Below are 26,004 nucleotides of genomic sequence, written 5' to 3'. Positions count from 1 at the left end.
TTCATGGCGGAGGAGTATCTCAGTATAGTATTTTTCAACCAGAAGGTGGGAATATTGATGAATAGCGGTGTCAGAATGGACCTCCCTTTGTCCGATGGGCGTTCATTCCTTTCGTGGATATTCCATTCAGGATATATTCGCTTGATGCAAGGACTTGTAACCTGGGCTGTCAAGTCCATACAAAACCGCAGTCATCTTGATGACATTCTAAAAGAATTGGTCACCGACTCGGCCTATCTGGGGCAATTTGCTCACCCTGACCATCTGAAGATCCTCATCAGCGGCGGTGCTAAGTTACATAGTGCTAAGGAAATATACCAAGCTGCGTTACATTGTTTATATCATAAAAACCTTCTAAGTAACGGGTGGGCTGTCGCAATATTAGACATGGGCCTTCCGACTGAGAGGATACCAGATCTAATCACAAACGCCATTAAATTAGGAACCGATTCTAGTTTTGTTGGGTACCTGCTCGACCTTGTTGAACCCCGTCTTTGGCAGCAATACACTCACTGGCTAAGTGATGCTGTTAACTTAAACTATCCCCTAACAATCATTGAGAAACTCTTATACGGCATGGAAAATGTAGATATAAATTCCATATTGATAGATGGGGAAACACTTCTGGTCAATACGTTGAACGATCCACTCCTCTACAATGTCCCTTGGACTACATCTATACTCCTAGAACACGGCGCCGATCCATTCTTGCCAACAAAATATTCAGCTTGCAATTGCAACAGTGAAAAGTATTCGGCATTTGAGCTGGCTTTACATAACTCCTCTCACTTTCGTCGGATAGCCAAGACATTATGGTACAGATCAGCCCCTGAATTACGGCCTGACCCAAAGGTGTTCCTCGGATGTGTTCCAAATATAGGTCGCTCGGAAAAATACCAAGCTAAACTGACTAAGTGGCTGAAAGGCCTCAGCATGGAAAGAAAGGAGGAAAGCTCGTCCTAGAGGCATAACCAGAGTGGATTATCTATTAGAAAACTGTAGTTATACGCAAGACGTATGAAATTAATATAAAAGTTTACGTTGTTAGAGTCTAGACAATGAAATATTTAATAAACAGGCTCCTATTATGACTCGAGAACACCCATTTAGAGATAAAGCTAATGTTAAGCGCATCACCTGTCAAAGTATAAGTGGTATTAGCATAAGCTAGGTATAGATCCCCACGAGATAAATGTGTACCTAATATAAAGTGTGCTACGCGCCTCGAAAGAGAGTTGAGTTGAAAATTAGTTAAGCATTAATAAACTCATATTACTATACGGCTACAGCAGCTTCGCTGTTACTTCTGACATTCGCTTTACGTATGATAACCATCAAGGGGTACTTCCTTTACAATCGATTTTCTACGATATCCCACAACCACTGACCTTTTGAATGCCTACCTAAAAAGCATCCCCAAAGAAATCCCCACCCAAGACATCTCCACCCTGACTACAGGCTGCTACGCCCTTCATTCCAGAAGACGCAAAGGAAATGATAGCCCTCGCTGGTTACCTAATCATCGGAGTATGAGGATGAATAAAAGGAAGAGAACGAGAAGAAGGGGAAAGTTGATAATAGTTAGAAAAAGAAACAAAGAAAAGACGCGTGTAAGGACGAGATGAGACGAGAGGACGTTTCTTTTTCTTTTTAAAAGGGGCAAATGCTTAGCATGGAATATAATAATCTACGCTAGTCGAGTCTAGTATAGGATGTCTCTTGTAGATTAAAGGTCTATGAGAGACATTAACTTGAGCCTAACATTCTGGTAGGTACTTATCAACTCGCACAGTTAACCCCCCTATCATGATTTTAGTAAATATAAACTCATTACTACACATTTCACTTAAGCAATAGACTGGACATAAAGCTTCTAGTATCGAATTTATTATTGCCATTTTAGCTCGTCACCTTAATAAGCAGGCGTGCGTGCGCGATGGTAGATTCCACGAGGTCTGCCCTTCTAATCGTAATCCTACAACGATACAATGGGCTTCTGTCCACAGAGAAAAAAAAAGAAAGATATGTTCGGAAGAGTATTCCGGGTTGCAAAGTCTAACCTCCTAATACGACGACTTTTAGACCACCTCCCCCTTCTCTCCTTGCAAGAATGACGATTAACTAAAGCTCTATGAATCTCTGTATGTATTCGTCCCGCCGAGAGCCTGCCCTGCACGTAAAATCGATGCCAACGTAACGCCGTATCACTCCTCTTATTTTGTACAAGGCCCTCGGCCCTAAACTTCTGTTTCAAGAAGTGCTATTCCCATTTTCATATATCAAGCGATTATTCATGACAACGGATTAAATATCAATCTCACCATCAGCAATGGCAAGTCGTTGCTTTGTCGTCTTAGCCTTCTTACTCCCTCCTTTTCGTTTCTTTGCAGCTTTCGCGTCTCCGGCTTCGACTGGAGTGGCAGTGCCAGAAGGTTTATTACCATCGTCGAAATGACCCTCGCCTGTAAGAATACGGTTAGTGATTTACTTCGATAAACCTAAGTGATATAAGTGGACAGCTTGGCTTACCCTCATGATACATCTCATCCAGACTGACAGCTTCCCGCTTTCGTTTGTTACCACCTCGCTTCTTCGTTGCTTTATCCAGCTCGCCACTTTCAAGCAACTCTTTCTCACGCTGCTCAATGAGTTCGGCCTGTTCGTCGTCGGCAAGCCACATAGCAATGTCGCGGTTGCGATTTTCAGCTGGGCGACGTCCGCTAAAGTCGACACCCCGAGCGCCGCCTCCTTGGATAACAACTCGCTGCACTTCTTCTTTCTGCATCGCACGCTTCCGAATACGTTCTTCGATGGTCCCGCGAGTAATGAGACGGTAAACGGTGACTTGTTTAGTTTGTCCGAGACGATGTGCACGATCCATAGCTTGCGAATCAATAGTGGGATTCCAATCGCTGTCGTAGAAAATAACCGTATCGGCAGACGTAAGATTGATACCCAGACCACCAGCACGAGTCGATAGTAGAAAGATGAATATTTCGGGGCGTGTCTGGAAATCATGAACGGTGTCACGACGGTCCTCCAGCTTTGTAGAACCATCCAAGCGGCAGTATTTATAGTTGCGGTAAGTGAGGTACTCCTCCATAAGGTCAATCATTCTCGTCATCTGGAAGTATAGGAGCACGCGATGGCCTTCCTCCTTCAGCTTGAACAACAGGTGATCTAATTTAGCAAGCTTCCCGCTATCGGTGACGAAACGATGCATGCTAGGGACGGTAATATTTGTGAATCGCCGCTTCTCGTTATCAGGCTGAGGAAGCATCGCGGGTGGCGGGTATCGTTCGATTGGGACATTCCGCAAAACAAGAGCCTTTTCTTCCGGCTGGTTAGGTCCGTACAGAATCTTTCGCATTTTCATGTTGAACAGCGTATCTTCACGCTCGACCACTGGTGCTCGGGTACCCTCGCATGAAACCTGAATGGGCGGAGCGGAAGCACCGGGCAAAGCTGCTTGCTCAAGCCGGCTTAGACCCGAATCTCGCCACGTCCCCCGGGAGACATTCATGAGATTATCGAGCACACCCCCGCTCGTGATCTCTGCTAGAGGTTTCCGATCCGATCGTGCCGTAATCTGGAACAGGGCGTGGGCAGGGGTATAGTTCTCCTCACCAGGCTCGTCGTAGATCACATTCATGCGGCCAAGTCGGTTCCCTTTCTTAACCAGGTCCGAAGCTCGCGAAAATACGTCCTGATGGCTGGCTTTGTAGACGTCTTCCGGGCTGGCATCGGCAAATCGAAGGAAAGAAAACCCGTCATTACCAGATGTGCTTTCGCGAACGTTTTCAGGGGCCCAGATATTCATAAGATGGTTTAGGTATCTGCTCCTAAAGCCCGCCTTCTCGTTGTCTTTGCCGGCCTTGTGCAACCGACCACCTTCGGTCCAAACAAGGCGCGGCAACTGGTAGTCAATAAGATTACGAGTCGAATAACCAACTGCAACGTTATTTCCTTCGCGTACAAATGAAGCGGTTTCAGCAAAGTAACCAGTGAAGAAGGGACTCGCCGTATCAGCGCGCTCGAACAAGTCAGGATGGTTACAAACTTTTCGGAACTGCATGACGAGATTCATCAATGTACCCGAGTCTTGATCGTCTCCGAGCGTTGCTTTCTCAATGAGATCCATGATACTAATTTGGTTTCGTAAGTTCCTATAGTAAGCGCGCTGTCGGTAAGTAAGCTCGCAGAACACGTCGAGTTCGATCTTGTCACCAAGTTCCTTCTGTACATGTTTCTTGACTCGGCGCAACATGAACGGCTTGAGAATCAAATGCAGCCGCCTAAGCTGGTCCTCATTGAGCGTCGTATTGCTCTGGGCATGTGATTCAATATCCTTAGAAAACCATTCGCTGAATTCGTCGTGCGAGTCAAATAAGGAAGGCATGATGAAATGTAGAAGGGCCCAAAGTTCCTGCATATTGTTCTGGATCGGAGTACCGGTAAGAAGTAATCGGTTACGACAGTGGAACCCAAGCAGACACTTCCAACGCGAGCTTTGAGAGCTCTTGATAGCTTGCGCTTCATCAAGGATCATATATTGCCAACGCATTTTCTGGAAATAAGAAACATCCGAGACGACAAGCTGGTACGACGTAACCAAGACGTGGAAAGGTGCGTCTTTACGGTACGTGTTATGCTTCCGGTCCCAGAACTTGCGGAGCACCTTTCGGTCGCCAGCAGTACCCCAATACGGGAGAACCTTGAATTCTGGGACGAATTTAGCTATCTCCTGCTGCCAGTTGTGTAAAGTAGAAGCAGGCGCAACTACAAGGTACGGGCCCCAGATATCGTGGACCTCGGCAAGGTAGGCCATAACAGAGATAGATTGAACCGTCTTTCCGAGACCCATTTCGTCTGCTAGAATGCCGTTAATGCCTTGTTCGTAGAGATTGGCAAGCCAGTTTAGACCCTTCAGCTGGTACTCCTTGAGCTGGCAGTTCAGCAACTTAGGCTGCTCGACCGTCACATCGCCAAGACCAGTTGGATTCTGGAAGTTCATTTCGCCGTCCTCGTCCATATCGTTGTCTGGCTTATTGAAGCTTCGTGCCTTCGCCTGTGCCTCTGCAATAGCGTTCTGAGCATTTGCCATGGCTGCTTGCCTCAGTGTCTCTTCGTCCTCGGCGTCGAAGTTCAAATTCTTAAAATCAGTAACCTTCCTGCCGACAGGACCCGATGGTTCTCCAACATCAACATCGGTGGATTTGACAGCAGCATTAGCATCCGGCGCAATATCTGGGTTATCAGTGCTACGCTCGACTTCGTCCGTCTTGATTTTCTTGCCGATGAAGTGCGAGTATAACTCCGTCTGGGAGATCAAGAAGTTAAGCTTCCTCTTCTGGCGAGCAGCTTCGCGGTCGGCTTCCTCTTTACGAGCATTCTCAAGTTCCTGACGCTCTGCTGCCTTGCGAAGATCGCGCTCCTCGCGTTCGTTGCGCTTCCAGAAGCCCATCATATCGCGCATGCAACGCTTTGCGCGAGCCTGGAGGTCTTTAGTGCCTTTATTGGTACGAAGCTGCCAACGCTTAGCCTCTTTCGAAGCCAAGATAGCAGTCTTCTTAAGGTTCGAAGCCTTCGTGCCATATGAATCGCTCGCCAGCTTAAATGTCTTCGGGACATCTTTGCGTGCAAGGTCGCGCCAGATCTGATCATAAATCTGGTTGTAGCCTTTGGATTGGAACTTGGCTTCGAGAGGGTTGAGCGGAGGCTCTTCGACGGACTTTTCCTTCTCTTTCGGGTCTTTAGTTGGAGTGTCTTTAGATTCCTTCTCCTTCTCCTTGGGTTCCTTAGATGACGACTTGCTTAACTTTATGCGGATCTTAGTCTCTTCTTTGCTGGGTAACTCTTCGCCCGCATCTAGAGCAGCTTGGGCGGCAATAGCCGAATCCTTCTCTGCCTGCTTCTGCTCCTTCGACTTCTTCGGACGGTTGCCACTACGGCCCTTGCTCTTGCTCTTAGAGCCAGCCTCGAGATCGGTCGCCTGGAAAGTCGACATCGTGCCACCTTCTAGATTTAGCTCAAGCGGTGCCAAGTTGCGTGCCGGACCCTTTATACCCTTTTGCAAGATCAGCTTTGTTTGCTGCGCCTTTTTATTGGCGCGTTCCGCGTCTCGTAACCATTTCGCTCGCTCGGCATCATCTTCGGCAGCAAGTGCCTTTGCCAAAGCTGCTTCCTTCTGCTCGATGGTGACTTGCATGGACTTCTCTCTACGTCGTTTACGTTGCATGTCCTTCTTGCGCTCTTTCTCGGCGTAAATCTCGCGTTCTCGGACTTCTTGCAAGGCATCATCGTAGTGGAGCGTGTCGTATCGACGCCTGCCATAGCTCGCATGTTCGTTCAACTTGCTTGATAGTGACATAGCTAGATCTCTTCTTCGACGAAGGTGATCATCATCTTCCATATGTTCAACATCTAACCTACGCTTCTTTAAACGTCCATGGAAGAATTCCTCTTCGGCTTCGAGCTCGGATAGGTCGACATCTTCCATTTCGGCATCAAGTTGTTCAAGCAGACTCTGGATCTTCTTTTCTTTGTCGGCTGAGAGGGTCTTAGGCTTGATCTGGCCATTGGCCTGCCTCTTGGGGGCTCTTGAAGGAGTTTCCTTCGCGTGGTTCGCAGACGCGCGACGCGAGTCTTTTCTAGAACTACTTTCGGAGTCTTTCAAAATTGACTCGCGTCCTTTGCTCTTGCGAGCTGGCTTCTCTTTAAGTTCCGTCATGATGGGAGCCCTAGGTTTCGGTAGAGGTTCGGCGCTAGAAAGGATGTTGGAGAAGGACATCAGCTCTGCTGCGCGACTAGGAGTCTAAAAAAAAGGGGGACGTCAGCAATCATTGTCATTATCGTACTAATATTAGATAAAGACTAGGAAACGTTACTAATCACGTACATTTGATGATGAAGTTGGTTCCGGATTTAATAATGATGGCAGTGACGGTGCCGGTGTTGAAGAGGTGTTGCGATTGGTAGATGTGATGGAATCTAGTGCAGTACGGTTGTGACGCGAGGGGGGAGAACCCAAATTAAGGGCTTTGTTGGAAGGGCTAATCGGTCGGCCGTCGTTTTTGGGGTGCGAATGTGAATGCGGGCTTCGTGGATATTTTGAATTCACAGGTGAAGGTGAACCGTAACCATTGTAATATTCCGTCTTAGACTGCGAGAAATCATATGGGTCAGATCGCTGAAAGGGATCAAGGTTAGTTAAGGAAAATGTCGATGATTCCTAATGGCGGATTGGTTACAATAAAAAAAAATTTGATTGATGATGTTCCTTGTCCCGGGGCGAACACCGAACAAAACGTGATGGATGCTCGCACTGCCACTAAGCAAACTTATGTAGGTGCTTTGGAATGAATATTTTTAAGAGAAGGTCTGAGTTGCTAATAACCCATATTTAAGATTTTGTGGTGTCAAAACATGTTAAGACACATTTGGCCAACATAATGCAAAATGCTTAAAAAGCTCTAAAGTTGTGTTCGGGTATTGAGAGTGGGAATGTAGAATATTTTTATTTATTTAAAGCTTACCTGCACCTGCGCCTGCTTGGACCAGTTGTCGGAAACTCTCCTCTCCCTGGTTGTATCGGTAAGCGGGTCATAAAAACTCCCTGATGCTTTTTCTCTGGACGGTTGATGGTAATCAGGCGGCGAGAGATGGCCTGAGGTCTTAGGTGGTTGCAGCGGCGATGCACTTGCACCATTCGTAGACGACATGGCAGACGATGATGCCATAATTGAGCTCAAGGCTCCTGGCGGAGGAGCCAGAGGAGGTAAAGAAGATGAGGGCGCCAATAGTGTCGATGAAGAAGTTGATAATTGATGCGACGCGTTACTATAGGGATGCGCGAGGGAAGTAGTTGTAGTGGGTGGCGGTCGCGTCGTCGATCTCGATGTAGGCGATGCAGGAGTCGTGATGGATGCGACAGATAAGTTATTTTTTGGAGATGGAGAATGGAGGAATGAGGAAGAAGAAGTGATGGTGGGATTATGATTGTTGGTAATAGTAGTAGTAGTAGTAGTGGTGGTGGCGGCGGGCTGACGAAAATCTAGTGGTTTCGTCGAGGCCGTAACTGTGGGAGATGTATTATTGCTATTCCTATTGTTGCTTGTACTGCTGCTTGAACCGGCACCAGTGTGCCCATTGTAGGTGTGGGTGTGGCCGTGGCCGTGAGCGGCTTGATTTACGTGGGTTGGTACTTGCGCTTGAGCTTGAGCCTGAGCCTGAGTCTGGGCTGCGGCTGCGGCTGCTTGGGTAATAGGATTAGAATTAGTATTGGCGTCAAGGTTCAGGTCATTCGCGTTGCCTTTGCCGGTGGAATGGGAAGAATTGGAGAAACGTGGTCCTAGCGTATCTGAATATGTCATCCCCATCCCCATCCCCATCTCCATCCCCGTACCAATATTATTGTTATTGATAGACCCTATTCTTGATCTCGACGAAGGAGTAACACCATTCGAATTATCATCTCTACCGTCGTCGCTATGATTATCGTCGTTTACGCGTTGGAGGACAGTTGCATGAAACCCATTCGACGCCATATTCTCAACATTCAATTGCTCGTTTTATCGTCATTCACATATTTTCTCCCTCTCCCTCTCTTCTCTCTCACTTACTTACACACTTCCTTCTTCGCTGGACCGGTGGTTGATTTTATACTTGTCTTATATTCCTAACTCATCGTAATTTGGGTGCGACGTGATGGGGGTAAGACAAGAGGCTGACGCCTTGGGATTGGGATTCGACACCGGAGAAAATAGAGGGAAGTTCGGTTACAAATAGATAAGTAAATCTGACCAAGATACTTCCCCAAGATAGCTGAAGAAATTGTGAGATCTTTTTATTAGTATGGTAGAATCTCGTTGTCGTGACGTGGGAGGCCAAAAATATTTAAGTTAGAGACTACAGTAGATAGATAGGTATTTGTCTACAGTAGTTCTTTGTCGCAAAGGATATGCGCATCGGCAAGAAGACTGCTTTGAGAGATGCAAACTCCAACAAGGATAATTCAGACCGGACACTGAATTCTGTAATAGTTTGAACCGATTGGGGCGAAACTCTAGTCTAAATCATAGCTAGCGATATACACTCGAAGCTGGGTGATGATGATAGACGGGTTTATAGGGCTAGTGAATGCGACGATGCGGGCTGATGCAAAAACTACACCTTATGCGATGCAAGGGGAAAATAGCACCAAAGAAATGGGAAGAAAATAGAATAAGGAATAACCTAGGAATAAGGGTGGGTAGGGAATGGGAAAGGAAACAGCGAAGAAATCAAAAAGTGAAAGGGGCAGGTAAGAGAAACGACAAGAGAAGGGTGCAGGACTTTCAGGTGGAAGGGTCGAAAGACGAAAGACGAAAGAGACGAACGAAAGAGCAGGTGAGGGCCGATGCGATGACGATGACTTCTTCAAGCATACTGAATTGTATGAATTGTATTGTACCTTAGGTAAATATCCAATAAGGATTCGTACTAAGACTGTGGACATCGTACCTACTTTCCATGGCAGCATGGGCATCGCATTAGAATGCATTAGAAAATGGAGACATTGATTAGCCCGTTTTCGTTACTGCATGTTATGAATGTCACTGCCACTTTTCTTCTTCCCACATTCAGTGCTTCACGCCTTCTCGCCTTCTGGCCTTCTACCGCAGGCAGCGCAGAGCAACAGGGCAGCAGGGCAAGCAGGGCAGTAGCTCTCCGCCAAGAGGAGTCGTTCCGTGACAGTGACGATCGATCCAGACGGGGGCACGCTGGGGACACGCTGGGGACAAAACATTAAGCTAGACCAGGTCCAGACCCATATTCTACCCAGTCACAGGGCTCTCATACAAAATTCGAGGGAAAAAACTCCTCCACACAATGTCGAGCTCAATAATCCCTGTCTACCCGCTCACCCAATTATAAATCCCTGTTCCCTCGCGTCTCCGCACTCCTTCTATATATGGTTGTCTGGGTTGTATGCAACTCTAGATGTCCCGAACGAGGGAAAATACTACCTATGCCAAAAAGAAGGAATCAAGAAGAATGAACGAAAAGATCTCAACAACGTATAAGATTAAACTATTTCTTATATAATATCATTAAATACCTTAGGTAAGTTTTTAGGCATACATACCTATCCTCCAATAATATAAAAGCAGGAAGAAGCAAAAATCAGGTACAATATTACATGTACATATGATCTGATCAATCTGATGAGAAGTCGCGTCCATACAACGAAATAATAAGATGGATCGCCAGGGCTGGGAGCCAATCGATAAGAGAGAACAAACACCGCAGCCACGAATAAGAGCTCCGGAGCAGCCGCAATTTGCAATACATGCATACAACATGATAAGAGCTTATCCTGTTCGGGTTAAATGTGGACCATATGCCAGGGGCGTTTCGAGCGACACGGGACTCTAACGAAGGCTGGGCTTCCGCCTGCGTACCTAAGGTTAGGAGGTAGGTAGGCTTTCTTCTACCAACACGACACGAAACTGACCGGTTCAAAATCCTCTCACGCGCGAGTTTCTTCGACAGAAAAGAAAAAAAAATCAAAAAGGATTAAAAAGAAAAATAGGGATGTCGGTATCCGTATATCCACTTTCTACGCGTCAGCTACGATTGTACGATGTTTTGTATAACGTAGGTTGTCAGATAGATGGGGTTTTTCATCCATCCATCTATCTCGTACAGAGAGACTCGTACATGACTTGTCCACGCGCGCATCGCGATTAGTACAACGTACAACTCAGCTGCATAGTTTCGAGTTTCGGACGTTACTGTACTCCACGTTTCGACTGCATGGCTATATGTCAATCGCCTACCACGAAATTCAAAATGTGAAGTCTCTCCAACTCACCACTCTTCAATTCGGAGTAGCGAACAAGGAATGAATGAACATAATCTCCGACTATCTTATGTAAAGAATTCCCCCTCCTGATCAAATCAAGGAGATGATAAGATGCTCTACGAATTAAATGACCGAGAACGGCATCCAAACGAGGAATAGGCCACTGTCAGATGTTCTATTCGTACATACGTATGTTCCGAATACCTCGGGAAATCTTCACAGTTCGTAGTGTATACTTCTCTTAATTTTCAACAGCGCACATATGAAGAAAATCCATTCTATCTCAATTATTTTCAATCGATATCATAGTGCGAGTAAGATCTCGAATTGCACCACCCCTGGCTTCGTGATCAAGACAAGCCAAGCCCAAGCCATCTTCCCCGTCTCCACATAATAAATAACAGCCCCCTTTTCTAGAGTATGTAGAAGTGAAAAAAAATGTAAAGTGATCCAAGGAAATAAATGAGCGACAAGAAGTGAAGTATGCCATTTTAGTCTCCTTTCCCCCTTTTATACGATACTCTGTTCTCCTTCTCACCCCTATGATTACGACGTTACCTCAAGTAGTTTGGAACAGAGATGGAGGAGAGAATAGGTAAGGAGAGAACAGCAACCTATTCATTAGATCATGCGCCAGCTGCGGCGCAGGCGCTCGACGCCTTTGCCCTGCCGACCGCGGGTCTTGCGGCCGCCCCACCAGGTCCAATTATCCTCGTCTTCACTCTCCCGGATAGTCTCGTCGCTTTCATACTTGTCGGGTTTTCCGGTCGGGTATCCTGTGACGGTTGAGGTAGACTGAGGGTGAGTAATGAGAGTAGTAGGGACTGAAGACGGTGCTGTCACCGCATCCGCGGAAGACGTCCCATCAGGAACGATAGTGACTCCAGGCTCCATCGATCCGATTGGAAAGCAGATCTTGCCGCCACCGTAGCCGCCGGAAATGCACGTACTTAAAGGTAAAGACGAAGTCGCGGTCGTAGCATCAGTGCTGCCGGTAGAACTAGGAGGGAGAGGTGTCACGAGTACCGTACTGGTACTGGGGAGTGGCAGACTGGTTGGGTACCCGGGAGCCGAAGATATGGTGGGGAATGTCTCAGAGCTACCTTTCGAAGAGATGGTGGCCGTGGTGGCGTCTGTACTTCCAGTAGTGTAGATAGAACTTAAGGGGACGGGTGCTGGCTGGCTTGACGTGCTAGAAAGTTCGTCCGAGGAGCTAGTGAGATATCCGCTTGTTGAGAACCCAGAAGTCAAAGAAGTGGCAATTGAACTCGTGACTGCGCTTGTGTCCCCCGTGCTGTAGGTTGGAGTTGGTGATGCCGCTGGGATGGTGTAGCAGATATAAGTATAGCCACCTCCATAGGTTGGCTGCTCGAGGCATGTGGTGGAGACCGGGGCACTTGAACTCGGAGTTAAAGCTGTCTCGGTGGACACGGTTTCAGTCGACGATTCAGGGAAGCTATACGTCATCGTACTCCAAGTATTTGAGCTACTCGTTACTCTGGATGTCGAAAAGGATGTGGTGCTGATCGAGCCCGATTCATTCGGGGAAGAACTGGTTACCGCAGCAGTTGACGAAGTGCCTATGACAGGGCTAGAGTAGGGGCTTGAGCTGCTTGTGGAAACGGTAGGGTAAAGTTCTGAACTGGTCGTAGAGCCTATAACGACGGTTGTTGTATATGAGAATGAATTGCTAGGAATATAATAGGATATCGTATCTGTCCCAACAGTGCCAGACGAGGAGCTATATGCAGAACTAGTTGTACCACTGCCGAAAGATCCTGTCGATGAAGGTAGTGTCAATGTCGAATACGTCGTAGATAGCCCACTAGATACATCGGTTGTGCCAGAAAGACTACCTGTCTCGGTGCTCAAAGATAAATAGGAAGAGGCTGTGTAGCTGTGAGACCAAGTCCAGGAACCTGTGCTAAAGTTTGAACTGTAGATCGATGATGATATGCCAGATGAAGCAGAAGTAGAGATACTCTTGCTAATGCTACCAGTGCTGTATGGGGCCGTGCTAGAAGTGCCGGAGATTGAGGTATCTGACACGGTCCAAGGGATTGGAACGATGGTGGTGGAAGTGAGAGTGGATTCTACTGAGGATGGCCAAGAACCGGCTGGATATGTCGAAGTGGATAATGCTCCAGTTAACGTGCTTGACTCCGATGTAGGGCTAACGGTCACGGCTGGACTGGTAGAATATGTTCCAGTTGGCGATGTCTCCCCCGTGCTTGATGGGGACACATCGTGACTACTTGTCACCGAGTATGATGTGCTTATATCAGGAGTAGAGACTGCCGTGCTTGTATCGGAGGATTCTGCCCCAGTTGAGGACTCATCAGTGCTATAATATGTCAGTCTTCTATTCTGTTACTAAAATTAATCAATATCAAATGCTTTTTCTCACCATGTGCTACTTGACGTCTCCGGCAAAGTATTTTCCGTTGAGCTCGTGACTGATCCAGTACTATGGGACAAAGATGGCGATGTAATGGTGGTGTTGGGATATCCTGAAGAGTACGTTGGAATAGGAGAGCTGTAAGGAGTGCTTGTCGACTCGCTTAAGGTGGCAATGGAGCTTGATGTTAGAGTTATAGTGGTATCGACGGAGGTAGTAGAAAGAGTAGAATAGGAGGAAGCTAAAGACGAAGATCCAATAGGAGCCGTAGACGATGTTCCTAGCGTGTTAGTCGAGTACCACGGTAAAGTTGAAGACTCGGAACACGCGGCAGACACAGTCACAGTGGAAGCACAGCTGCTATCACAAACTGTAACTGTGGTCGTAACAGTTACTGCTTCTGGCTGCTGAGGGAGAGCATTGATGAAAGAAGCTCTAAGGTATACGTTAATATATAACACAAAATACTTAGCCTCAAGAAACATACCCTAGGCCTAGGAAGGCTAAACGAGTGAATAGATACATCATGGGGATCTCGAGATGGCAACTAAACAAAACGAATGTAAAAGCCTCGAGTAGGCGAGAATCTTAGAGAGACAGGATATAGAAGCGTATCTGATTCGAGAGCGCCTCCTCTTTATAGACCTACGTATGATCCAGCTTGCCATTACATAACTGAACTTACGAAGACACACATTGTTCGATGCTCTATGACAACATGGAAGGCTGATGACTTTCAAGGGGCAATGTGGATCTACGTTTGTATACATCAGGACAGCCTTAGATCCATGCGACATCCCGACGGAACATGCTTCATAACTTGATTCTTTACTGGGATCACCGACGATATTATATTGAATGGGCCGAGAGCAGTTGCTAGCCATAGTAACGCAAAGCTCAACGACGTCGCCAGAATCATTATCATTCTAAGACAATCTGCAGATAACAGGGCTGTGATGTCGTTCGAATTAGACTATTGGGCGGTTCTCAGTGACAAAATGTCTTACACGCACGTTTCCTAATGGCAAGTACAAGGTTATTCGCCATTCTTCACTGTTAAAGACTAAGATTAGAACTCGTCTGCGGCGTGCGACGTGGTTGTGCTTCGGGATGAAGCCGCCAACTAGTTGTTGATATAACGGCTGGCTACTTTCAAGATATCCGAGGAATCTGGTTCCGGTTAATACAAGCATCCAAGCAAACGAATCGGTTAAGTTTGGTTGGCACATGGTTTGCTTGACTGCATACCCTGGCTTCTCGAACGAATAGCACAGGCTACCGGTCCTGGGGACGGGATCTTGTTTAACACGAGCTCCCCTCAGCCCCCCTACCATATCTTGATACAAGATTTCGAGCTGAATTAAATGCACAAATCCGTTACGCTACTTATGCAGAGTTACGATTAGAGATATCAGCTCATATACGATATATGTAGGTAGTATATAAAATCTTAGACCGTTGTTGTCACTACTGATACGTAGTCGATGCTTGCGGGGTCAATAGGTATCACGACTTATACAAAAACTGTTCCTTGCATATATTCTGGATATATTGATCGATACCAAATGAGGATAATGTTGCTTAGGCGGTAATATTACGTGCCTTGCAGCTACTGACGATGCAGGCTTCCGATGCCGTCCGACAAGTCACAGAAAAAGCGGAACATATCAGAACGTAAAAACAAGGTAGACCATCACGAGGAGTAGGGTAATAAGGTGTTACGAACAAATATAATTAATAGGGAGGATTCCAATAACATTAGTAGCGTCCCACGCTGCGTGGGTGAGAGTATGAATTGATGAGAGGTATCTACTTGGTAACATAGTCCGAAGGAAATTTGTAGAATAGAACAACACAGAGGTTCGGCCCACGGGAGAAAGGGATGCTGTCAACCGTGAATATGTCCTTCAGACACAGAAACTTCCGAGCCGTGATTGAGTACCTAGGTAATAGACGCGTGGGCCCAGGTATCTGCCGGAACCCATTGAACAGACGGACTAGCTCACGCGTATAGTTGCTGACGGCACATTTTAATCGGCCGAGACCCGGTGTGCTGGATACATGCTAGCAAGGAGACTGTATGAGCGCAGGTACCATCAATTGAAAGTCAGGGTTGACCCAAGCGGCCGTCAATTCGCCTCAAAATGTCTCTTCGTCTACGTACGAAGCTTTCGTAAATAGATTAAGACGTGACATGATGGACTCGGAGGCCTGAGAGATGATTTGAAAATTGTGCTACTCAGACACAGCTTCTAATGCCACGTATCAATTTGTATTCCCCTGAGGATGTATTCATTTCGTAAGTAATTTGTCTAGTAATTCGTTTGCTAAATGTTGGGTCTCGTAAGGATGGTAGGAATTCGATACTAACGATGGATGGGTGTGAGACGATGTGCTATATGTCATAAAACGGTGGGCTTGACGAAGTTAATTGGCAATATATAGGTATCCATGGACTCGGCCAGGAGCAGCCGTTGTGGCTTTGTGATAACGCGTACACATAACGTCGGTTTGGTATCGAATAAGCCACATGTTATGTCTCAGGGCTGTAAGCAGCACTGCATCGTTGCGGTGCGCTATCTACGATGTACCGATGACTTGGTAGATAGGTACCTCTTATGCACATAAGGGAAATAGTAACCATAGAGAAGGCATGGAAACAAGTAGGATGTAGCTTTACATTATTTCATGTGCGAGGGGGAGAGCTGTACGGTAAAGCTCATCCCTTCCAGATTCTCAACAGTTGAAAATTTTCTTGAGAAGTTCATATTCAAATGCAGCTAAATTAGACATATTGCTCCAGCTAGTCTTCTAAAGCGTTGTCAACTGTCCATGGCATATAAACGATCCGGTATATACTCGGCAGATGCCGAAAAGCCGGTGTAGGTTCGTGCAAATGAGAGACATTGGAATAGCTCATTCGAATGAGCGCGGAGAATGGTAACTCATGAGGCCCAAGCTCTGAGGTTAGTTCAATGGAGAAGGTAAATCGGAGTTAATGTATGTCTAGCGAATTGACAATACTAATAGGGAGAAGTAGAGAAGAGTTGTCCTCTTAAGGATAAAATTCTCGAGTCTTAGTGATTGGAAGGGTAATTGCTATTATCCCTCAAAAACGGCCCTGGCGAAAGGGTTATGTTGTAGAACGACAACAGTTAAGATTTACATCTCAGGGGAAACCAGCCGTTGGTTCATGTATAGAGACCTAACCGAAACAAAATGCCTACACAAGGTCGAACTCAAGGTCCGATGTGAGGCTCCCCTTTACTTAGCTGTTAGTAGGCTTCAAATTGATCCTAAGGCACTTAGGATACTAGCCTTCGCAATAGTATGGGAGAATACCAGGGTAGGCGTCCTCGGTAATGCACGTCAATTTCCACTATTCCCTACTAGATGTTAATTGACTCTTAATTGTAGTCTATTGACGGAATAAGGATTATTGCGGCTCATGGTGGTTGGAGATCAATCGCGGTTTGATGCCAGATCATGTTGGGTAAAGTAGCGGGCAATTCTCCTGGTGGCGCGCAGTAGCGCTGGCGATATGAGACAAGCCATTCTCAAGAGTGTTCAGAACCCGCCGATCGTCATTGAAGGCCATTCCTCTACAGGACGGAGAGTATCAATTATTGACTCTTGACTGCCGGATGGCGTGGAAGGGCGGAAAAGAAAGAGCTCGGAATATAGAGAACACGCGGTCAACATTTTAATATATAAGACTGGTCGACGAACACATCCTCTTCGACTTTTCTCTCAGCATCACCAGCATCAAAAACGTAAAAAAACGCACTCTCTTGCAACCCACACTCGTTTACATATTCTCATCAGCAACGCTCGTTTAGTTAAGCAATTTCACTCCTTTTTTTAATTAATCCTCAACGACACATCCAAATCAGTCAAGATGCAGTTCACCATCGTCGCCGCTCTTACCATGGCCATCGGCGCCCTCGGAGCTCCCCAGCTCGGCGGTCCTCCTACCGGCGGTATCCCTCCCGTTCCCGGTGATGTCACTGTCGGTCAGGCTGGTGACACCTGTGGCTCTGACCTCGACCTCAGCTGCTGTGACAAGGTCGACCAGTCCGGCGATGCCATCAACACCGCTGAGGGCCTCCTCGCTGGTCTCCTTGAAGGTGGCTTGGAAGATGCAACAGTTGGTCTGTTCGACGGCTGCTCCAAGTTAAACGTTGCTGCTGGTAAGTCCATCCTGATGAGATATATGCTTAGCTACCTAAGTACCTTTCATCGCTAACTCGGTTCATAGTCATTGGCCTTGCGGATCTCCTGCACAGCCAATGCAAACAGACCCCCGCATGCTGCCAGCACTCTGGCCAGGAAAATGTCAGTATCTTACTTCACACTACAGTCTCAATATATAATTGTGCTAACTTTTAAGCAGGAGGGTCTTGTCAACGTCGGTGTCCCTTGCATCGCCCTCGGCAGTCTCTTGTAAATGTCAGCCTCGTTTCAATGGAACTTATATAACTGGCCCAGAGCATTTTGGGGGGATGAGATATGTTGGGCTGTAACGTTGAGGGGAGTGCCAAATTGTATTGCTAGTAGCCTGCTTTCAGTGATTTAGGAAATCTAACTTCAGTCGCTCGTTGTAATATGATCTTCCTGTCGTGACTTGGTTCTCTTCTCGGTTCTCATTTCTACTCCGACGCTACATTATCCTCTCCGCATCTTGCTGTTTTTAATAACCTCGTTTCCACGTATTTCTATCGCCTCTTGCTCCTACATTCCATATATTTTTTCGGTAATATTCTAGTTTCAAAACGCTCCCAGCGCGCCGTGCATTGAATTTCAATGAGTATATCATTTGACAAATAATCAAACCCGTTTTCAACACCAAATCTTGGTATGAATCGATTGCCTAACTGCTTCCCATATGGTATCATCCCATAACGCCAAAGTGGATATATCATCATACGTCGTTAAAGTCATTAGATCAAGTCGTCCCAAGGTTATACATAACCAATACTGTAAGATACCTACCTCCCTCGATTTCAATACCCTCTCGCAGTGACAGCCTCAACTGCAAGCAACTCGACGCGGCCGATGTATAATTTCATAACATGACAGACAGGATCGCCCCAGATAAGGCCCCTTAGCTGCTCGTCAGTCGCAACCTGTGCGACTACCCCCTCACTTAGCCGTTCTTCGACGGTCTTCGCTCGTTTAGTCTTGGAGCTTGAATTTCCTGACCTCAAGATAACAATTTGTCCCGCATTACTTAGAGTACTTGGTGGAACGTCCCATATTGGACCTGGAGTTTTCGGTTTGGTTGACTTCGACGACGAGCGGGGTGAAGAACGGCTGGATTTCACCGAAACCTTGGACGTTTTCGAAATGAGAGACGTATTAGAACCGGTACCATGTGCCTTGCCGTGCTTTGGGGATGAGCTCTTCGACGGTGGAGGATGCTTGCTGGACTCCTTGGCTTCTACTGGAGCTGGCGCAACAAAAAGTTCGAGAAGGCTTTTCACGTAGGCTTTATCGGCCCTCGCGACCGGGTCACCCTCGTTAATGAAAGTTAGGAACACGAACTTTTTGAATTCGGAACCAGAGGGTTTCTGTAATGGTAATAGCGAAACTGGAGGTGTGCCGAACGTTATACAATGCACTCTTTTAAAACAACCCGTTAGAATGCTAAGCTCCGATGACGCGGCTTTGGAAGTCGAAAGCATATGCGCGTAAAGAAGAGATGCGACAGCCCCTCCAGCTGAGTGACCGGTGATCAGAAGCGAATATGAACATCGTCGCGGGTCCTCTTCTAGAAGATGACGGAGCCTGGCGGCCACTGGAGAGATCATCTTTCGAGCAACCGACAGGAATCCTGCATGGCAGAAGTTGTTTGGATCGTCCTGGAACTTGTTAATATGGCGTCATGAGCTTGCCAAGCGTTCATAACTTACCAGGAATCCTTTAGGCGCCGTTGGTGCAGTATTCAGGTTGACAGACCAGTCCATAAAAGTTGCTGTTCCTCGAATGGCGAACACAATAGTGTTCATATGATCCATTGGAACAGACTTGATGCGCATAGCCTTAGCTCCGGTTCTCCAATCAGCATCGACGTGAGCATCTCGTTCTTCTCCTCGCGGATTCTCATACACTCTTTCCGAGTATTGTGCTGCTAGGCATACTAGGGGATACGTCGGTATATGGCTGTTGAATATTAGTGCTGGGAGAATATAGGGATTGTGTTACATCACGTACAGGCGGAGGGGAGTTAAATCCGATGATAGCTTCGAGTTTGCATATAATTCTACCTTGGCGAAATAACCTCGAGAAGCGAATGACGACGTTATTGCATTCGCTTGTCCCTTGGAGACTTCTTTTGGGGTTCCTTTCTTTCCCTTTTTCGCCGGCCCCTTATGTACGACGGCGTGTTGACGTACTTTAGCTGAAGGTGGGGGCACCGGATGAGACTGATACGTGAATAGATCATTCTCATTTCCAATGTACTTATCCCGATCAATCAATGTCATAACATCGTTGAAGCTGCTACAAATTTGGTCGTACATCGCAGCACTTTGGTTAAGCATCTGCGTGCCATAGGAATGCCATCTCGGGAGACCGTCATTTAATATTTGTTGGCCCATGTTTCCCGGGAACACTTGGTCTACTACATTGGCGGCCGGGCCGAGTTTGAGTTTACTAACGGCACAGATCCCATTGCTATGAGGGTAGGGGCTTACTACCGGTTGGTGAGACGCCGAAGGGCTCAGGTAGTAGTGTTGGTTTACAACGATAGGGAGATACTGCTGTTGATTTTGGTACTGAGGGGGAGGAGTTGATCTGGAAGGTGGTGTATTACTCCAACTAGGGGGCGGCGGCAATGGTGGCGGAGGTGCCAGATAGCCAGCAGGCTGTCTTGGTGAAGGAGTATATGGGTTGTCGTTAGAATGCCATTGTTGTTGTGGTGGCACTTGTGATTGAGACGGATTTGGTGGTACGAACTGGCCAACCTTGGATGGCGAGCACTCCTGAGTTGGTTTCTTCTTGGATCGACTGAAGAACCCCATGGTGACTCACTTTAGACTTTTGATTTTTAGTATATGTGTGTGGAAAGTATCCTATGTTGCCAAGGGACCAATAAGAAAGCTGATCGAGGAGAGGTATCTGATAGATCTTGAAGACTATCATAGGTACGGGCTGAAATACGAAACACAAAACACAAAACACAAGACCAAGGAAATGAGTAACAACTCGATCGGAAAAGTTGAACAAATGAATAAGAAATGACAAGAGGCCATCGTATTTTGTTAAATGTGTGTCACAGCAATGAGTCTAAACCTATAACACCCGTTCCGAATTGCTCCAAGCCAATGGAGGCTATCGAAGTTGGTGTACTTCCCAGCGGGTATGCCTTGCCGTTTATAGAATACCGACCAAGAATCATAAGAGTTCTGAATGGTGATTCGCTAAGTGATAATCACTCAGCCCCAATCATTATTTCAGGGGTGATGGCAGTGGTACCATCGAGGCTGGTCCGGTAGAACAACAGACGAACCACGAGCTTCAGATAGAATGAAGATTCGAGCTTATGCAGGTAACCTTGCATGCTTGCCATGCGAGTGGTCCCCGGAAGCTATCGGGGGATGTCTCATTGCAACTTATTATAGAGCTCTAGGTGTCTAGATTCTACTACTTTGACAGTTCCTCAAGCTATAATCCCCTATAGCATCTTGGGGTTTAGGGCTCCATGCATATGCGTTATGCGACTAGCCGCCGATAATAAAGGGTTCTCATTAGTAGGATAGAGTGTAATAAAGGGCGAGATAAGAGATTCTAATACGGGATTGGAACAATGTTGACTCGAAGTGAGTCGAAGTGACTCGGATGAATATATGTGCAACATAAATGATGAAAAGATGAAAAGTGGAATTGTACATGAAAAATTGAGTCTAAGGCAAGTAATGGTGGAGACTTCTTACCGAGGTGTATAGAGTTACAGGTACCTAAGATAGTACCAAGATTAACCTTCTTTCTGTGTTACACAAATTCCAAAGGTCCACTGGTGGATGAGTTCCAGTTTAAATGGCAAATTGAAGCCACAAAAAGTCAAGCCTCACTCCAGCCATCACGTAACTTATATGGACCTAATTAATCCAATAATGCAAGGATTACCCCGGTTTGCCTAATCATCAAGAAACATCTCGGGCACCGGATTTGGAGGGTGATTTATGCGACTGACCACTGACCACCATAGTAGATTCAATACCTCAATACCTCAATACCTCAATGCTGATAATTACAACTTCTCTCAACACGTATTTTTGATAATTGAGAGAAATGCCTCTCAAGACGCTATGGACTTTGTCAGTTACTCTCCTCTCCTATCTAAACTATTCAAAAATATTTCATAAAATATTTCTACTTTTCGCGACCGAGAATAGGTAACTAATTCTAGCTTCAGTGGTCGCGCCTCATAGCAAACACCCGCTTGTCTTCGGGGAGCTCGAGCAAGGATGCCGCACGGGATCCCATAAGACGTCGACAACGCTTCGAGAAGGAATACGGTCAACTCCTAGTGAGCCTAACAACTTCTTTCATGTTATTATCCCTCGGCAATCCTCGGTAAACTAATTCCTTCACCAGCAAATATGGAGAAATTGCCCAAATATCGCCCGAGACGAAGATGCCGCCGAGAACATTGAACTCCGCCTCCAGGGGCTCACCAATATACTCGCCGACGAATCCCGACGACCGTTACCTCATCCTTGTGTATCCTTCTCCGCTACTAAACAGATCTACGTCCCGATCGCCAAAATAGCGACATCGTCGTACAATGAGTGGATTATTAAGGAGGCCGTCTTATTTTTTGCTACTCTTATCGAAAGTGAAGAGGAGGCCTTCGTCGAAAGTGAGGCGTTTTCCGCGAGCTTAACCAATCTCCTGGTTCGTATAACGGGCATCAACAGTATTCGATTAGGTCCCGAAACTGAAGTCAAGGTTGTCGAGTTGGCGTTTAATATCACCACTAAGATCCGCCTTCAACCCGGTATCCTCTCTGCTTGGTTTAAATCCCACCCCGAGAGCCATACAAATGACGAGAAGACTAAGGACCAGAGGGAGAAGTTTGCCGGAAAGATTCAGAAGCAGGACTTTCCGCTTTTCTATCTATTGATGGACTATATACATCATGAAGGGAAAATAGGTGACTTCGCTCGGACTGGTCTGTTATATATCATCGAAGCCGCTTCTTCCTCTGTTGCCCTGGAACAGTGGATCGTAGAGAGTGACTTGTCGACCCTGATGGCTACCGGACTTGGCGCGTTATATAGTCAACTGAGTCGAAAGCTTGTTATCGACCATCCCCCGGAGAACCTCCCTCCAGTTCTTGCTTTGTCCGATTATCAACATCCTACATCAACCTTTGAGATTGTTAGTTCTTGCAGCCCGGATTTTCAGCTGCATTTAGAGACGTTCCTATCCCATCTGCTATTCTGGCAGGATGTCCTTAACCACTGTCGATCGGTGGAAGTGAAATCAACTCTTCTCGAGCATTTCCAAGTCATTTTTCTACAACAACTACTGTAAGTTCTAATACAAACCTTTGCTATCTCTAGTCTAATTTTTCGGAAAGGTACCCTTCCCTCTTGGAGTCTTCAGATGTAGATGGAGGCTCGTCAGTGGCCGTCTTAACTTATCTTCGACGTATACTAGAAGCTTTAGATCACCCCGATATGATCAACCTCATCCTTCACTACTTGCTAGCTCTCCCAGATGCGAAGTCAACCGCGCCGCCTGATGCCGAGCCGTCGGTTAGCGCTGCGCGAAAGCGAAAGTCTATGGACCTCGCCACTATGATGGCTACTAAAGTCGAACCTAGCTATACACCCCTATTATTTAATCTAGTTGATTTAATTCGATCATGCCTGAAGTCTCGGAATCAGCAGACCGTGTGTGTTACGCTTCAGCTTGTGGCGGCGATCCTTAAGCGGCATCACCGATACGCGACTACTACTCTTCTTCACACAGAAGGTATCGATACCAATACTTCTCGTAGAACTGTGGGTGCTCATGAACAAGAAGTCGAGTTTCTCACTACCCTAGCCGGGTCTATTGGGGGCCAAGACAATTTCAATGAGATATACGAGAACATCCTGAAAGATAGCATGTCGCGTGTAGAAGGTCACCCATGTTCTCTCAAATTGGTTACCCCAAACCTTCCCACAAACAGCCCCAAGCTACCAATAATTCCTGATTCCTTACCTGGAGCACCTGGAGATGTCCTACTACACACGCTGAGCGCAGAAGATCCTTTGTGGAATAGCATCTTGGACATTCTGGACTCCTTTTTCGTTAATCCTGTCGAGATGAACCTATCAGCCACGGAGACTATACTTGATTTAGCAGTATGCGGGTATATATCTGTCGAGGGATGGCTTATGCGACATCCAAGAAGATATTCGTACGATGGAGATACTGATGAATCTACATCTTTCCCCTTAGACCCCGAATCACCTTCATTTGCTGATACCGAGAAGTTAAAAGAAATTGAAAAGTGTCGTCGTTGGCCTGTGTGGCAGTCATCGGCCTTGCCACGTATTTTCACTGTTCTAGAAGCGCTTGCTGACCAAGTTGATTACTTCCGAGGTTCGGTACCGCGATTCGAGGAACTCTTGCAGCAACGCCGTGAAGCCTTCCAAACGGCTGATACCGTTATACCAAACCAGAATTTTCGGCCAACCTCCACCACGGGAGCCTCTATACCAGATCAAACAAGTCAGGATGGATCACGTGCGGCATCCCCACAGCGTCCCAGTGCACTTGAGGGGTTTGCGCAGAGGATATTGTCCGAATTTGGAAGTCCAAGCCGGTCAGGTAGCCCACGTGGGCGGAAGGAGACAATTCGAAGCTCGAGTACAGGATCAGGAACATCAGGGGGGCAAGGGGTTACATCACCAACTCCCAAATCAGTACAACCTCCACCGAAAGAATTTCCTCTAAACTATGATAATCCGTCCAAGAGCGGACTGGCACGATCGCTCTCTCCCGGGAGTCAGCATTCTGGTAACGATAGTCCGATAGTTAGCGAAGCTGCTGCATTCGCAGCAGTCGATCAAGGGATTCTTGCCCGACAAGTAAGCTTACCGGCACAAAAGATCGAACCAATTCCATTAGACTTTGAACGAAAGAGTTCCAATGCTACGGCAGATGTCGAAGAGGAACAGGAAGGTGGAAACGAAAGGAAATCAGATACTACAGAAGACCAGTATAGTAAAGATGAGAGTGATGTTGCGGACCAGTCCATTGCCCCAACACCACCCGAGACACCACCCGAAGTAAAGACAGTTTCGGTCTCACACATTCTCACCAATGTTATTATCTACCAACAGTTCTTATTGGAATTGGCGAGCCTGGTTCAGGTCCGGGCAGGTCTATTCAACGAGGTTAGATTTGCTTAAGTGCAACTACTCAATCGATGATGCGCACGATTATCATGGATGATGGCGATTTTCTTGGCCTCCTTTTTTCAACACAAGGGAATATCATATTTTATCGGCGTCGGAGGCTACGTCTTGACAGGAATTAGACGGCTCGAGGGGAAGCAGAGCGATGCTTGCATGTCACGGGCTTACGATGCGCATAATAGTTTGAGAAGAGAAGAAGCATAGGTTTCGTTACATGACCTTGTTGAGCAGTCTTCGTTACTTCTACGCTAGATACCATTTATTCTATCCACCTCTCTCGTTTGAGAAAGGAAACGCGCTATACCAACATTAGGGAAACGCAATGATGTTGTTACGCTGTTGCATATAGATGATTTGGAATTGTATCCGTATTCGTACGGTTGGTATTATCACTTGAAAATACAAGGTGCTAACAATCGAAATTATAGAATTAAAGCATATTTGAACAAAGCCCGCGATTGTGATAGGTTATGAAGAATCTGTTACAGATTCAACCCTCTCCCCGTATCATCTAATCAACTAAATACCTATCTACAGAAGGTGACCGCTGGTATGTCTACCTACCTCATACCTCCTTAGCCTAAATTTACAACCTTTATATCTGGGTACCTACCACCTATCAACATTTACTTCGGTCTTGGCACATTCGTACGACTAGTAGAATAATATGTTAGTCGAAATCTTCAAGGTTCACTTTAAATCAAAGACTTGTTCTTAAACTGATTATATTGTACACTTTCTATATAAACGGCAATGTAACCACTCCAGACAAAGAAATCTAATGTGTATGGCTTAGTTCATAAATATTTTTCTTTTCAGCACTTCGTAGAAATCAGTCGAGAACCCTTTATTGTCTAGACAATCTAGGTGGAAAGTGGGTGTAGAATAATACCCCTTAATTCGTCTCTTCGTTTTGGTTCGCGTTATCGTCTTCTCCCTCGATCTGTTTCAACAATGCCACCCAGTCGGAGTAATATTCCTCTACGCTGATCTTATCGAACCACCCTACCCAGCTCTCGTATCTGTCTTTGTTGATACACTGCATGAATATTCTCGGGTCCGGTCGGGCTTTGGGGGCAGTTCTCTCCCATATTTCTTGGGCAATATCATGATAGTCTGAATGTATTGCAATCTCAAAAGCCGAGGCCCCCCATATATGCGATTGGAAATCGACATAATCCTCACGGCAAATCGGGTGATTTTTTAGTAGAAACGGATCAGCACCGTATTCTAAAAACAAAATAGCACGTTCGCGTAATCCCAGAGTATGTCCTGTACGTATGAGAGTTGCCAGTGGTGTCTTTCCATCTTTAGTTATATGATTTAAGTCTATCCTCGGAATG

At 46.4% G+C, this 26,004-nt stretch overlaps 5 protein-coding genes across 6 annotated transcripts; 2 read left to right on the top strand and 3 right to left on the bottom strand.

The window, feature by feature from the left end:
- Positions 1 to 2,304: 2,304 nt before the first annotated feature.
- Positions 2,305 to 7,721, bottom strand: GL218_02652 (putative DNA helicase ino80; the record flags this gene model as incomplete). Its single annotated transcript, XM_033579186.1, has 3 exons — positions 2,305 to 2,462; positions 2,530 to 6,814; positions 7,536 to 7,721. 3 exons carry the CDS (start codon positions 7,719 to 7,721, stop codon positions 2,305 to 2,307), a joined length of 4,629 nt encoding a protein of 1,542 aa, XP_033438976.1.
- A 3,746-nt stretch (positions 7,722 to 11,467) lies between these two features.
- GL218_02651 (uncharacterized protein) lies at positions 11,468 to 12,313 on the bottom strand (the record flags this gene model as incomplete). The annotated part of the gene is made up of 1 exon (XM_033579185.1): positions 11,468 to 12,313. The coding sequence occupies one exon, from the start codon at positions 12,311 to 12,313 to the stop codon at positions 11,468 to 11,470; it is 846 nt and encodes a 281-aa protein (XP_033438977.1).
- A 4,829-nt stretch (positions 12,314 to 17,142) lies between these two features.
- GL218_02650 (Rodlet protein) lies at positions 17,143 to 17,691 on the top strand (the record flags this gene model as incomplete). The annotated part of the gene is made up of 3 exons (XM_033579184.1): positions 17,143 to 17,434; positions 17,503 to 17,579; positions 17,638 to 17,691. The coding sequence occupies 3 exons, from the start codon at positions 17,143 to 17,145 to the stop codon at positions 17,689 to 17,691; spliced, it is 423 nt and encodes a 140-aa protein (XP_033438978.1).
- Positions 17,692 to 18,247: 556 nt separating this feature from the next.
- Positions 18,248 to 20,266, bottom strand: GL218_02649 (uncharacterized protein; the record flags this gene model as incomplete). 2 transcript variants are annotated; one of them, XM_033579183.1, is made up of 3 exons in its annotated part: positions 18,248 to 19,105; positions 19,157 to 19,406; positions 19,458 to 20,266. In XM_033579183.1, 3 exons carry the CDS (start codon positions 20,264 to 20,266, stop codon positions 18,248 to 18,250), a joined length of 1,917 nt encoding a protein of 638 aa, XP_033438056.1. The 2 variants fall into 2 exon arrangements, with proteins under 2 accessions (XP_033438056.1, XP_033438055.1); XM_033579182.1 differs by having other exon boundaries at positions 19,458 to 19,843.
- Positions 20,267 to 21,553: 1,287 nt separating this feature from the next.
- On the top strand, positions 21,554 to 24,655 carry GL218_02648 (uncharacterized protein; the record flags this gene model as incomplete). Its single annotated transcript, XM_033579181.1, has 4 exons — positions 21,554 to 21,562; positions 21,661 to 21,774; positions 21,843 to 22,780; positions 22,831 to 24,655. 4 exons carry the CDS (start codon positions 21,554 to 21,556, stop codon positions 24,653 to 24,655), a joined length of 2,886 nt encoding a protein of 961 aa, XP_033438054.1.
- Positions 24,656 to 26,004: the final 1,349 nt, after the last annotated feature.

Source organism: Daldinia childiae (assembly GCF_008694065.1).
Source record: "Daldinia childiae strain JS-1345 chromosome Unknown Scaffold2, whole genome shotgun sequence".
NCBI classification, from domain to species: domain Eukaryota; kingdom Fungi; phylum Ascomycota; class Sordariomycetes; order Xylariales; family Hypoxylaceae; genus Daldinia; species Daldinia childiae.
This window is presented reverse-complemented; position numbering and strand designations above follow the sequence as displayed.